Genomic DNA, 12,503 nt, shown 5'->3' with positions numbered 1-12,503 from the left:
TCCTGCTTAAATATTCCAGGAATTTCAACTGGCTTCAAAATAAATTTAAGTCCTTAAAGTAGGTAAGAAAGTACAAAATCTGACCTCTGCCTAGACATTGTACCTTTTCTCTTGCTACCTTCCCCCTGGTTCTACATACCCCTTCAGTTCTCATTCAGCTCCTGGAATGCTCTCTGTGCTCACTTTCTCCAGGCCTTTGCACATACAGTTCCTTCTGCCTAAAAGGTCATAAACTCTTCCAGAGCTTCACACGCTCTTACTAATCTTTGAGGCCTCAGTTAAAACATCACTTCCTCAAAAAGAAAAACTACTTTTAACTTCTTGCTCTGTACATTACTAATGTCCCACTTTTTCCTTTTTGACATCCTTATCCCACATTTATTTGTATGTAAAGAACTATAATGATTTGCAAGTCCCACTGGTCTAGGTCCTAGGATATTGTTTTCTTGATCCTCATTGTATTCTCAATATCTAGAAGTCACTGTGACTGGAAATTCAGAAAATTCACATATATTCTTTGATGGACATTAATCTTGAACGCATACTGATTTCAAATTAATGTATAAGATTTTTTTTTTTCCTGGATAAAAATCTGAAAGACCAAATTTTCTATTTTATTACATAAAACAGTACACATAAACATTTACTCAATTATGTTATCTACTCTCAATAGACTAAAATAGTATGTACAAAGTATTAGCTGCTGTAAATAAACCAATGAATACAGTTTTGACATTATAACATTTACCTTACTATTTTATGAACTTACCACTTTAACTGATGCAATCTTGTCTTCAAAAGGAATGTTTTCATGCTGCCATAAAAAAGGAGACAAAAAGCAATACTAATGTAGAAATTTTATGTAAATAATTCTCCCTTCAGCTGTTTTTGTTGATTTACTTATGCATCACATCTCAATTCTCTATAATCAACCTCAAGCGGAAAAGATCTCATAGAATACCAAAAAAGTAAGTGACACTAGCTAAATTGTTTATATGTGATTTTCCACATCAAAGATGTAGTTCAAAGATAAAACTTAACTACAAACAAGCAACATATATATGAACATGCTTATACATATTATCTTTTGCCAAGCTTGCCATGATTCCAGTTTAGTCCTAGTACTATCTATGCCAGAGACAGATTGGTAGTGAGGGGAGTTGTGCATATAGGGAGCCTGAAACCTGGGCATGTGCCCTGACCAGGAATCCAACCAGCGACCTCTTAGTACATGGATGACACCCACACAACTCAGCCACGCCTGCCAGGACACTGTATTTCTATTCTTCAGTGAGTTCTTAGAAAGTCCTTCAGCTAAATAGAGCATGTAGTTATAATTTTCATTTAAGAAATTAAGACGATTCATCCACTACGAAAATACAATTTTTCAATGCTTTATGTAAATGATTATTCTACCAGTCTAATAGTGCATGTAATATATTTTAAATAATGTTTTTGAACTCTATATTCCTGACAAGTTGATATAAAATTTGGCATGTACATCTAAATTTTTTGTATATCTATGTACATGTACAATTATATATTTATGTACAGTGGGGCTTTGACTTACGAGTGTCCTGACTAACGAGTTTTTTGAGATACCAGCTGTCTCTTGGCCGATTTTTTGCATTGAGTTGATAGAGTAATTTGAGTTAACGAGCTCCTTAATGAGCTCGGTCTCAGAACGAATTAACCTCGTAAGTCAAGGCCCCACTGTGTGTATTAAACACATTTGGCACATTAGATAAGTATAGTTTTGTTTAGTTTTTCTTCTGCTGGTTTGGAATTTACACATCCTAATTCTACCCTTTAATCTTTGCTCTTAAAGTTTTACTATTTATCTTTAAGTTAAGTTCTACCATAAGATAATAACTTAAAGAGTAAAGAGGACATTAGAATATTTTGCTTGTGATATTCTCCCTCTGGCTTATAAGGTATTATTGGCCAATTCTTTAGTACCTTCTTTTTATAGACATTATTTTATACAGGCACTATTTGAGTAAGCTTACATGCATGTTTAATTTTTCTTTAAGTACTGTTTCTTATATTTCACATCATTAAAAAAAAACATTTCCATCCTCCCGGAAATTTATCCTTTAGAAAATTTTTAGACAAACCCTCACAGTTTTTATGTATCTGATTAATGTCCTATATTTCAACAACAGATAAATCTGTATGGTAGGTATACAATTCTACATTGAAACTTATTTTCTCTCAGAATATTAAAGCTATTATTCCACTGTTCTCTGGCTTCCAATATTAATACTGAGAAATACGTTGGCCCAAAGCTTAGTGTTCTGCATACTGGACATTGCAGCTACTGGCATCTGTCTTCAGGGCAATCCAAGTCTCTATTGAGTGCCTACTGTTATTGTTCCTATCTCTGGTTTTGCCTCATAGGTGTTCATTTTTGGGGAGTGTCTTCCATTTCTTTAAATCTAGAAATATAACACCAGTGGGGTTTTTTTTAAATCTAGGATTTAGTTGGTTTGAGGTAGAAGGGGTCCCCAGTACCTAGCTTCCAGCTGGAAGGAATGCAGTTTTCTTTACTGTAAGACTTCTCAAGCTTTTAATATCCTCACCTAAATTAAAACCATCTAAGAGAGGGATATGATACCCAGCTCTGTCCAAACTTATTTGACCAGAGCGCCTTAAAGAATTAATCTTCCACAAAATATAATTTGATAAAAGTCCTGCTCTAAAGTTTCTTTGAAAACAATTATTTTTCTCAACACAGAAAAGAAACAAATTCAAAGAATTATCTTCAACACTCCTACTCTACCCAAACCCATACCAAAGCTAAAATAATGATGATGATAATCAGCTTTTATAATATGCCAGGATGTGCTAGGCACAAGAACTTTAAAAAATAATGATCTCTGTCTTCAAGTTGTTCAGAGACCAGAGAACTAAGTGAAACGCAATTTGGCAAATGCTCAACTAGCAGTTTGAACTAAATAGTTTCTTAATAGCTGCCTCTTTAAGACTGTGACAACTGTCTTTTTTTAATGCATATAAATTTAAATATATCTTGCTTGAGAATTGTGAGATAACAATGTGCCTTAGAAAATAAAAATTGGAAACCTAGATGTTATAACTAGGGCTCAGAAGAAATGTACCATATTGTACCTACTTTTGGCTATCCAGCGGTTGCCAACTGGTGGTCTGCAGACCACTGGTGGTCCTTGACATCAGAAAGGTTGGCGACCGCTGGTTTAAGGAAACCTTTAGAGCAGCGGTCACCAACTAAACCATTAGAGCGTTTTTCAATTAACTGTTGCCAAATCCATTATTCCAGTTTCCAGAAAGTCACAATATATTAAGCCTAGAAATATTAAAACTGTTTCTCCGAAATCAGAAATCTCTCTATTTTTAAAAAATATTTTTTTATTGATTTCAGAGAGCAAGGGAGAGAGATAGAAACATCAATGATGAGAGAGAATCATCGATTAGTTGCCTCCTGCAAGCCCCCTACTGGGGACTGAGCCAGTAACCCTGACCAGGAATCAAACCCTGATCTCCTGGTTCTTGGGTCGGCCCTCAATTGGTCAAGCGAAATCTCTCTACGTTTTATAAGTTTACCGAAGTGTTTTAGTTTAAACTGTGATAATCTCATGTCATTAAATAGTTCCAATTCTTCTGTATAATTTTGTGTGTATAAACACAAAAGGAGGCTACATTTATAGATATCAAATAAAATGAAAAGTTGACTTTATGATTTTCTACTATTCAGCTTTAAAATCTCTACTAGTCTTTTTTGGTGGACAAAACCTCTAATAGCCTACAGATTCTTCTCATAAGAAATTGTTCCTAAATTTTAGTATCCACTACCATCATCACTATGTGTCTAGCTACTTGTGAAGTCCCTAATTTTTCAACTCCTTAACACAGGGCAAGTTGATGTATACAGGCAGATTTTCATCATAAATTCATAAGATATTTCCCCTATAATTCTGAACTTTCTTGTACTTCACTTTTCTCTCCTTGCCATTCCCCACTCCCACTCATATGCAGGAAGACAGAGATTAGAACCTTGGATCACTTAAAAATGGATAAACAAAATAACATGATGAGATAGTTAACAAAAACTAATTAATTATTAACAAACATAAAGAGAAATGTTCATACTTGTTAGTTTTCAGAGACACACACATACATATTCTCCTAGAAGAATGCCTACATATTCTATTTTAAAAATAAGACTTTTCTTATATAAAGATCATGAATTTGTTGTTACATTGTTGTTTTAATTATACATTGCTTAAGGTATAAACTGAAAGAGTTTAACAATATAATCAATAATTTTTAAAGTATTGATATTCTTTAACCTAATATTTGCATGACAAAGATCCTAAGGAAATAAATTAAAAAGCAAAGTTTTAATAAAGATTTAATTTAAAATGTCCTTTTTTAAAATTGTGAAATAAAAAAATTACAAAAAAGTTAAGAAAAGGGATGATTATATAAATATGCATTATATCCACTCAATAATTTGTTCACACTATGAAGATACTTATATTGATTATATAATAATATGGTGAATTATGACAAGTGGTGGGGAAAGAAGTGAGACATAAAACTGTACATGCTAGATTACAATTATGTTTTAAAAAAGAGACTGAATCTCAGAGGGAATGTGGGGGTGGATGGGATGTGATCAACCAAAGAACTTGTATGCATTATATGCATAACACATGGACACAGACAACAGTGTGGTGAAGGCCTGGATGGGGGGCTGTGAGGGTTAGGAGTCAATGGTGAACAAAGGAGGACATATGTAATACTTTCAACAATAAAGATGTGTGTATTTTTTTAAAAGTGACGGAAAGAAATATGGCAAATATTAAAAGGAGAATAAGGATATTCTCTGTTTTCCTCCTAAGAAATTTTGAAAATTTTTTTCCATGGAAAGAATTTATTTCTGAAAACTAAAAATTTAAGTTAATGAAAGGCTTGCCAATACCCACCACTTCTTTTTCTTATGCTGCCCATTATAGCAAATCATCGTTTCTTTTTCCTTTACCTTTCCAAAACCAAAGTAAAGCTTTTATAGTTCCTTGCATTAATGTGGAGAGGCACATTCTTCCTAAAACTATTCAGTTGGTTAACTTCTAACACAATACCCTAATGAAGAGAACAGACAATTTTTACCTTATTGCCTTCTTCTTTGAACTGAGGATTAATTATTTTTACAAATGAATAAAACAATTGACGAATTCTGGAATCTCCAATAAATGCAATATGTTTATCTACAAGGCAGTTCTTTGCTTCACTGAAATCAACAAAGAAACATTAATTAAAATAAATAAAATCAGCATACTGGCACTTCAAAGCACATAGTTTGTGAAGAAAGTAGTACAGGATTGTTATACATATAATTACTACTTTGCTTTTAAAATAGGTGGCCATGTTTGTTTAACCTACCAGTTCCTATATGATCAACTAACTCTCAATAATAACAGCCCCAATTTATTAAGTGTTTAAGATGAACTCTAACCATATTGAGTTTTATATCCATTATTTCAGAACTAGAGGCCTGGTGCACGAAATTCGTGCAAAGGTAGGTTCCCTAGGCCTGACCGGCGATCAGGGCGAATCTGTGGGGTGATCTGTGGGGCTGGCACCCACTTTGGCTGGCCTGGCGCCACACACTTGCTGTCCCTGCCCCCTGCCACTGCCCCGTCCCTCTGCAGGGTGACCAGAAGGGCAAATGGGGGGACCTCCTGCTGGCACCGGCCTTGGCTGGCCTGGGGCCTGCGGGCAGCTCCTGCATTGAGCGTCTGCCCCTGGGTGGTCAGTGCGTGTCATAGCAACTGGTCATTCTGCTGTTCAGTCAATTTGCATATTAGGTTTTTATTACATATGATAAGTCTATGTGGTAGCTATCCAACTCCCAAAGCAAAAGTCCTTTTCTCCAGGGCTGTTGCCTTGGGCCTGCTTATCTCTTACCTGAGATAAAGCAGCTTGGTCAAAGCTCTCTCTTGGGGAGGAATCTTCATTTGGACTCACTTCTACTCCTACCCTCCTTCAGCAATTCTTACCATCATATATAAAAGTACTGTTTCACCAACCCTTGTCCATTAAATATTACAACCCATCATAGGAAAAACAAACAACAAAATGGAGAAATCTTACTTGTATTTGTATTTATGCATCATACAACTGTGAGGCTGCCAAACTTTCTCTCCAAGAAATCTGCCACTTGAAAGAAGGTACTCACATGAATCATTGCCTGTGAAACACAACAGTATTGGAAACAACAGTTAAATTTTTATGTGTTGGTTATCTGACCCCATGTAAGCTCTTTGAGATGAGTAAATATAAGTCTTTATGCCTCGCTATACATTCTAGGTGCATATTACTCACCCACAAGAAACATAATAAATATCAAGACTCCCTAACTCCTAAATGCTACATTCACTGCTTTGGCAGTTCCTTCCACTTCAGGTTTTCTTTGTGGGGACATCATCTCAGTCACAAACCAGCCTTTGTATCTGTTTATCACTCCTACTTCTAATAGGGAACGAAAGTTTAAGAAATAAAAGAGAAGACTTTAGAAATGACTTTCTACTACTCGACTACTATAATACATAGTGTATTAGCATATTTGGAAACCTAGTTAATTTCGAGAAATGTTATAAATCTACTCTCTGATTTCCACAACTTCCCTGTGAGTATGCTACCCCTATTCTGTAAACGTGTGAACAGAGAAAGAGACTTATTCAGGAACCTCTTAAAAAGCTTACTAAAACTTTTACAATCTTACAAAGGTAAGACTTAAAACTAGCCACATCAGTATCAGTAACACACTGCAGTTTTAACTGTTATTAACATTCAGCCTCTCTACTTCTCTTGATATCTCTTGCCTTCCTTTAGGATGACCAACCAGTTCCTCCCAGTAGGGCTGAGACTGTGAGTTTTACACAGAAAGTTCTACAACTGGGAAATCCTCCAGTCCTATGTAAACTGGGACAGGTGGTCACTCCTCTTCCTTTTGGCCATTTTACTGCACATTAATTTAAATGAGTGAAGGAGTTAATAAGGGGCATTTAAAAAGTTCAAATATGTCAAATGGATGAGGGAAAAATGAGATGTTTAGATTAACTGTGAGGTTATAATAAAATATATGTATTATTTAATTTAATTTTGAGTTCTTTATTAATAGGCAACAGCACACTATTTGTTTTACAAATAGCTAAGTTCAGGACAGGCATCTGATAAGAGGAATATTACAGAACAAGAATTGTACTGAACCATTCAGACTGGAGATAGGGAAGACGGAAAGATATTTAAATAGAACACATCTCTTTTCTCTCTCAATCCAGTTACCTATTTATCTGGCCAACATGTAGATAAAAGGAAATACAAATGCAAGATAGGTATATATAAATAATCAAAGTGTTGTTACTTCAGTGTCATAAATTTTAAAATAGAACAGGAAGGAAAAGTGAAAATACTGTGTCAGTGGAACACTGGATAAGGAAAGCAGAATATCAATTATTAAAATTTTGCAATTATATATGTAGTCTGTGTAGGTTTTCTGTATTTCAAAGGCACCGCTTTTTTAAATAACACCTCTTTAAGGAAACTATAGTCAGTTCTTAATTCTTTCCAATTATTAAAAATGAGTTCTAGTTCCAAAAAACAAAATTAAGCTATATAAATAATCCAGGAGTAAAGAAAGGACTCTAGGAACACATAATTATTTTCCTAAAAACAGCAACCTTTTATAATGGCCATACAGCAAAATCATAGTAAATATTTAAAATTAGGATGAAAATTCCATATTTATAGCATTTCTACCTCTTCAAATACATCTATTAAACCAAGTAAAAAGTTGCAACACATTTGATTTCTTAGAAAATTATAAGTTGCAAATAACTAGGTATTAATTCTGTGGAGTTTTTCTTCCTCCTTTTTATAAAGTTACTTGATTTTTGTTTTTTAATAGAAACCTAAACAGAAATCCACCTTGATCAATATTCACTGTGTGGAATTATTTGTTAACCATCAATATGATTTTCTGAAGATAGATGTACCATAACCAGTCTCTTCCTAAACCAGAAATTGTGTTTAAAAATGTGAAGTTCTTAGTTTCCTCTTCAAACTACTAACCACACATTCTTTTTCAGTAGTTCAGTTAATAGGAAACAATGGCTCTAATTTGATGAACCCATATCAAAAAAGCTCCACAGAAAAACAAATTTGAGGTTGTCACTAACTAAAAAGCACTGTAAACTCAGAATTTTGAGACTACTGGTCTTTCCAGGGAAGAAGGTCTTTCTTTTTTAAAAAATATCTTTTTACTGATTTCAGAGAGGAAGGAAGAGGGAGAAAGAGATAGAAACATCAATGATGAGAGAATCATTGATTGGCCGCCTCCTGCATGCCCTCTATTGGGGATGGGGCCAGCAATCTGGGCAAGTGCCCTGAATGGGAACTGAATCCTGACCTCCTTGTTCATGGGTTGGTGCTCAACCACTGAGCCACACTGGTCCAGCAGGGAAGAAATTCTTAGTTTGCTAATGAATGCTAGTTGATGATGATTCTTCTTAAAATATTTTATAATGCAAAGTGGTTTTTTTGTGTGTGTGTTTTTGCGGGGGGGGTCCTGCCCAGACGGAGCGCCCTTCCGCTCTGCGACCCCTTGCAGAGCGCCGTCACCGGGCAAAGTGTTTTTTTTATAAGCCTGTATCTGAACTTAATAGTCTCTGCATATCAGTTAAGGTCCTGTCAAATACAGAAACTATACAACCTGCATTGATAGAGATAATGTAATGTAACATGAAGAATTGTTAGAAAAGTAAAATAACTTCTAACTAGACAACTGAAAAGATGAGATTGGCTTTTTATATTTGTCAGCAGAATATAAGAAAGGAAAACTTTACAAAATTCCATACTGTAAAAGTTCTTTTCCTGTGTGTGTGTGTGTATGTGTGTGTGTGTGTATACATATATATATATACATCTCTCTCTCTCTCTCTCTCTCTCTCTCTCTCTCTCTATATATATATATATATGCTGGTGGCATATTTTCTTTTCAAAATTTACTCAGAAAAATCCCAAACAAAAGAACACAACAAAACCAGTCATTATTTTCATTTGCCTCATATAATTCTGATAACCACTTTATAAGACACACACACACACACACACACACACGCCCAATACCGAGCAACTAAAGGGACAGAATGATCTGCTTCAGCTATCTCCAATACTAAGGTTATCTTCTTGAATGGTTGTCTCACTCTTCATTCTGTTATCTTAAGCAAGCTTTCTGGTTTGCCAATCTAAAATTACAGGTTTTTATGCATGAGTTTTCTATAATAGAAAGACACTAAAAGCAAGCAAAATAAGTAAAAAGATAAACATGTTTTGAAAAACAATATGTAACTACTGAAGAAAACATCTGCTTTGCTAAGTAAAGCATAGTTGATACTTTCTTTTGGATAGAATACCTCTGGCACACTGCACATTTAGTCCAGTCACCCTACCAAAGCTGTGTGTTTCTTACCACTAGCCATGAAAATAGCAGATCATAAAGTTTACAGTATGATCTGTTAGTAATACTTTGTTTGCTTAAAATTCAGCAAGTTATATTTTAGTTTGTGCTGAAAAATCACCATTTACATTTTTCTTTAGACGAGCTGGGAGAGCCTCGTTACAAGTGGTGTCATACAGATCAGGATTTTCCTAGCAGTCAAAGAAAGAAAAGGCTAAGAGATTTAGGGCTACTTTTTTCTTGCTTTGATTTCTGAAGCCTTGAGCTTACTTTTCTCCAAAACATGTGCTTTCTAACATTTGCATTTAGTACGCCTATTGATAGAAAGAATTCGGATCTCAACAAAATTAAAGCATTTGTAGCAACTTTATCAATTAAAAAACTGTAATATATCCAGATTGGAAGTACTCTTAGGGCAATAGTTACTGGCCTTTTGTCACAGAAATATTATTTTAAATTTGTAATCACAATATTATTGGAGACTGATAAAATTTTGAAAAAATAGTTAAAAGTTTAATTATTTAAAAAATGTCATTCTATTATATTATGTGAAATAATATTAATGCAAAAAAACCCCTACTTTCTAAAATTGAGATCAGAACATGAAATTCAATTAAAAGCAGAACCACCAAATGCAAGGAGGAAAACAGTAGGAAAAAGAACTCTAAAAATCTAATTATCTCTTAATTATTTATGAAGTTAAGCTCTGTGTGTTAAGTTTTGATGATTTAAAGATAAACGAAATACTCATGGAAGCTCAAGGATGTTTCGTGTGGGGGAGACAGGTAAAAATTATTATAATAAAACATGGTAAGTATGTACTAATTGCTGTAAAAATATTGAACTCCTAATTCTGACCTCTGCAGTCATCTGAACCAGGCCTTGAAGGAAAAATCTACTCTCTTTGCAGGAGAGAAAGACCATTGCAGGCACAGAAAATAAAATTATTGTGAGATACATAAAAGGTGCAAGCAAGTTTAGATTGTGAGCCTGGAGTTAAGGAAGAAGAAAACAGGTAATAAAAAGTAGGCTGGTCAGAATTTGAAGTTCTACACATGCAACTTTTAAAAAGTCACTGTACTGGAACAAGAATAGGAAGACTCTTGCTGGTACTGTGAGGCTGCCTTAATGTTTCTAAATGTTTCATCCATGTCCCCCTGGAAATGCTTTCCAACTCCATCTTCTGTACATTAGCACCATGTAAGAAGCTGCAGAAAGGCAGACTATAATAACATAATGGCTTGAGGCTGACTTACTGGGTTCTCACTCCTACCTTAGTCACTAACTGAATAAATATCCTTAGGCAACTTAACCTCTCTTGACTCATCTTTAATATGTAAATAATACCTCAACATGCAACTCGAAGAATCTAAGAACATTGATTGTAAGACACATTATTATTTTATGTAACAGTAGTAAAATTTTATCAATTAAACTTTGACACGCAATCAAAGATTTTAAAAGTCATCCTGATTATAGAAACGTTACAGATCGGGCAGGGGAGGATCAAAGGTGGTAAGTTGTATCTACCTCACAGAATGGTTTTAAATACAAAACGAATTAAAACGTGTAAAACCTGTTGGAACAGCACGTTGTGTTTACCAAGCTTTACTTGCAGTGTGTAAGTCTTTTAATTTCTGTTTATAAATAAAGCAAGAGATACTAAATATGTGTATTCTACTGCACTCACTCTACCTTGCCTGTGGCAAACTCATACCCACACATTGGGGATTTTAATAGATATAGCCTACACCTCTATATCTAATATAAGGTCCTTTTTCATGTTGTGATTCAAGTGCATCGTGTCTTTGTGTAAAGGGAACTGCATTTGACTCAGTTTTACACCGCCAAAGCATAAGGATGGCTAGAAAGTTCCTGGTGAGGTTATCTTTCCCAAACAGTCTCTGGCCCAAGTTGTTGACATTCCCTTTGGGCGAGTACACACACCAGGTGCTCGGCCTCACACTCCAGGAACCGCAGCACCTAGGGGAGCCGACGAAGGGCTTCTGGAGGAGGCTGTACAAACGGCCCCAGATGCCACACTGACTCATAAATTCCATCTGACATTCTGTTTCCCCTGCTGATGACAGACCTTGAAAAGGATTCGATCATCTAAATATAATCATTAGTATCCAAGCTTATCAAAAGATAAAAGCACAATTAAAAACCGGGAGGGGGAAGCCTAGATTATTTTTACCTTTAGGAACACAGCACCAAAGTTGCACAGAATTGAGTTCGGTTACAGTCATCTTATACCAAACCAGCATGTGATTAATAGTAGTTAGAAAACTTTCTCCCAAATTACCACACATTAATGCATCGAGATTGCTAGTTTTGTTGTGCATGTGCTCTGCGAGACAGCAATTTCACATGCGCCCAAGCCCTCCCAGGTCACATGGCCGTGACCTGCGGGAGACTGGAGTGAGAAAGGCCAACAGGATACAACTTTTATCTTTTTAAATCGATTTAGTGTGTTTACACTAAAAAGCGCTGCATCCAGGACAGTACTAGAATCTCCGGTGTTTAACCCTCAAGCACTGGAGAACACAAAGCAGCAAAAAGCACCCAAAACGTCCTCCACTTTGAAAGACTTCCTGGGATGAGAAGAGCTCGGATCCCAGAGCCCCACTCCCTGGGCGTTTGGCCAAAGCGGGTGTGAAATTCAATGGCAGGGGCGGTCAATGCCCACCTGTCCATGACCCATGACATCCTGACCAATTAATCTCACAGCCACCAAGGGCCGTCCTGATCATGGCTTCCTTCACACCAAGAGCCAAAAAGGAGAGATCCGATCACTATGAATGCCCCTCGGCCTGGCAGCCTCTCTCCTCGTGGCATTTTTGGAGAGAAAAAGCACAACACTGCGAACCAACAAGGGCAGGTGGGTATCCCCTGACTCGTGGAATTCCTTCTGCAATAAGGAGGTCGCCCTCCTGGCACCCATTGGCACCCGGGCCCCCTGCCCCCCTGGACGCCTGGCCACCCCAACACCCCCTCCGCC

The 12,503-nt window shown here is 36.0% G+C and overlaps 1 protein-coding gene across 1 annotated transcript in view; it reads right to left on the bottom strand.

Moving 5' to 3' along the window:
- Positions 1–6,645, bottom strand: part of CASD1 (CAS1 domain containing 1) — a 52,336-nt gene extending 45,691 nt beyond the window's left edge. Inside the window, exons 1-4 of the mRNA XM_015558303.1 lie at positions 6,367–6,645; positions 6,136–6,232; positions 5,152–5,272; positions 770–814 (exon numbers count right to left, since the gene is read on the bottom strand). Coding sequence (XP_015413789.1) covers positions 770–814; positions 5,152–5,272; positions 6,136–6,232; positions 6,367–6,379 — 276 coding nt within the window. The 5' untranslated portion in view covers positions 6,380–6,645. The remainder of the gene's footprint in view (positions 1–769; positions 815–5,151; positions 5,273–6,135; positions 6,233–6,366) is intronic.
- Between the last annotated feature and the right edge of the window lie 5,858 nt (positions 6,646–12,503).

This window comes from Myotis davidii, unplaced genomic scaffold (genome assembly GCF_000327345.1).
Source record: "Myotis davidii unplaced genomic scaffold, ASM32734v1 scaffold187, whole genome shotgun sequence".
Taxonomy (NCBI): Eukaryota; Metazoa; Chordata; class Mammalia; order Chiroptera; family Vespertilionidae; genus Myotis; species Myotis davidii.
The sequence above is the reverse complement of the archived record's forward strand: the minus strand, read 5'-3'. Positions and strand labels throughout refer to the sequence as shown.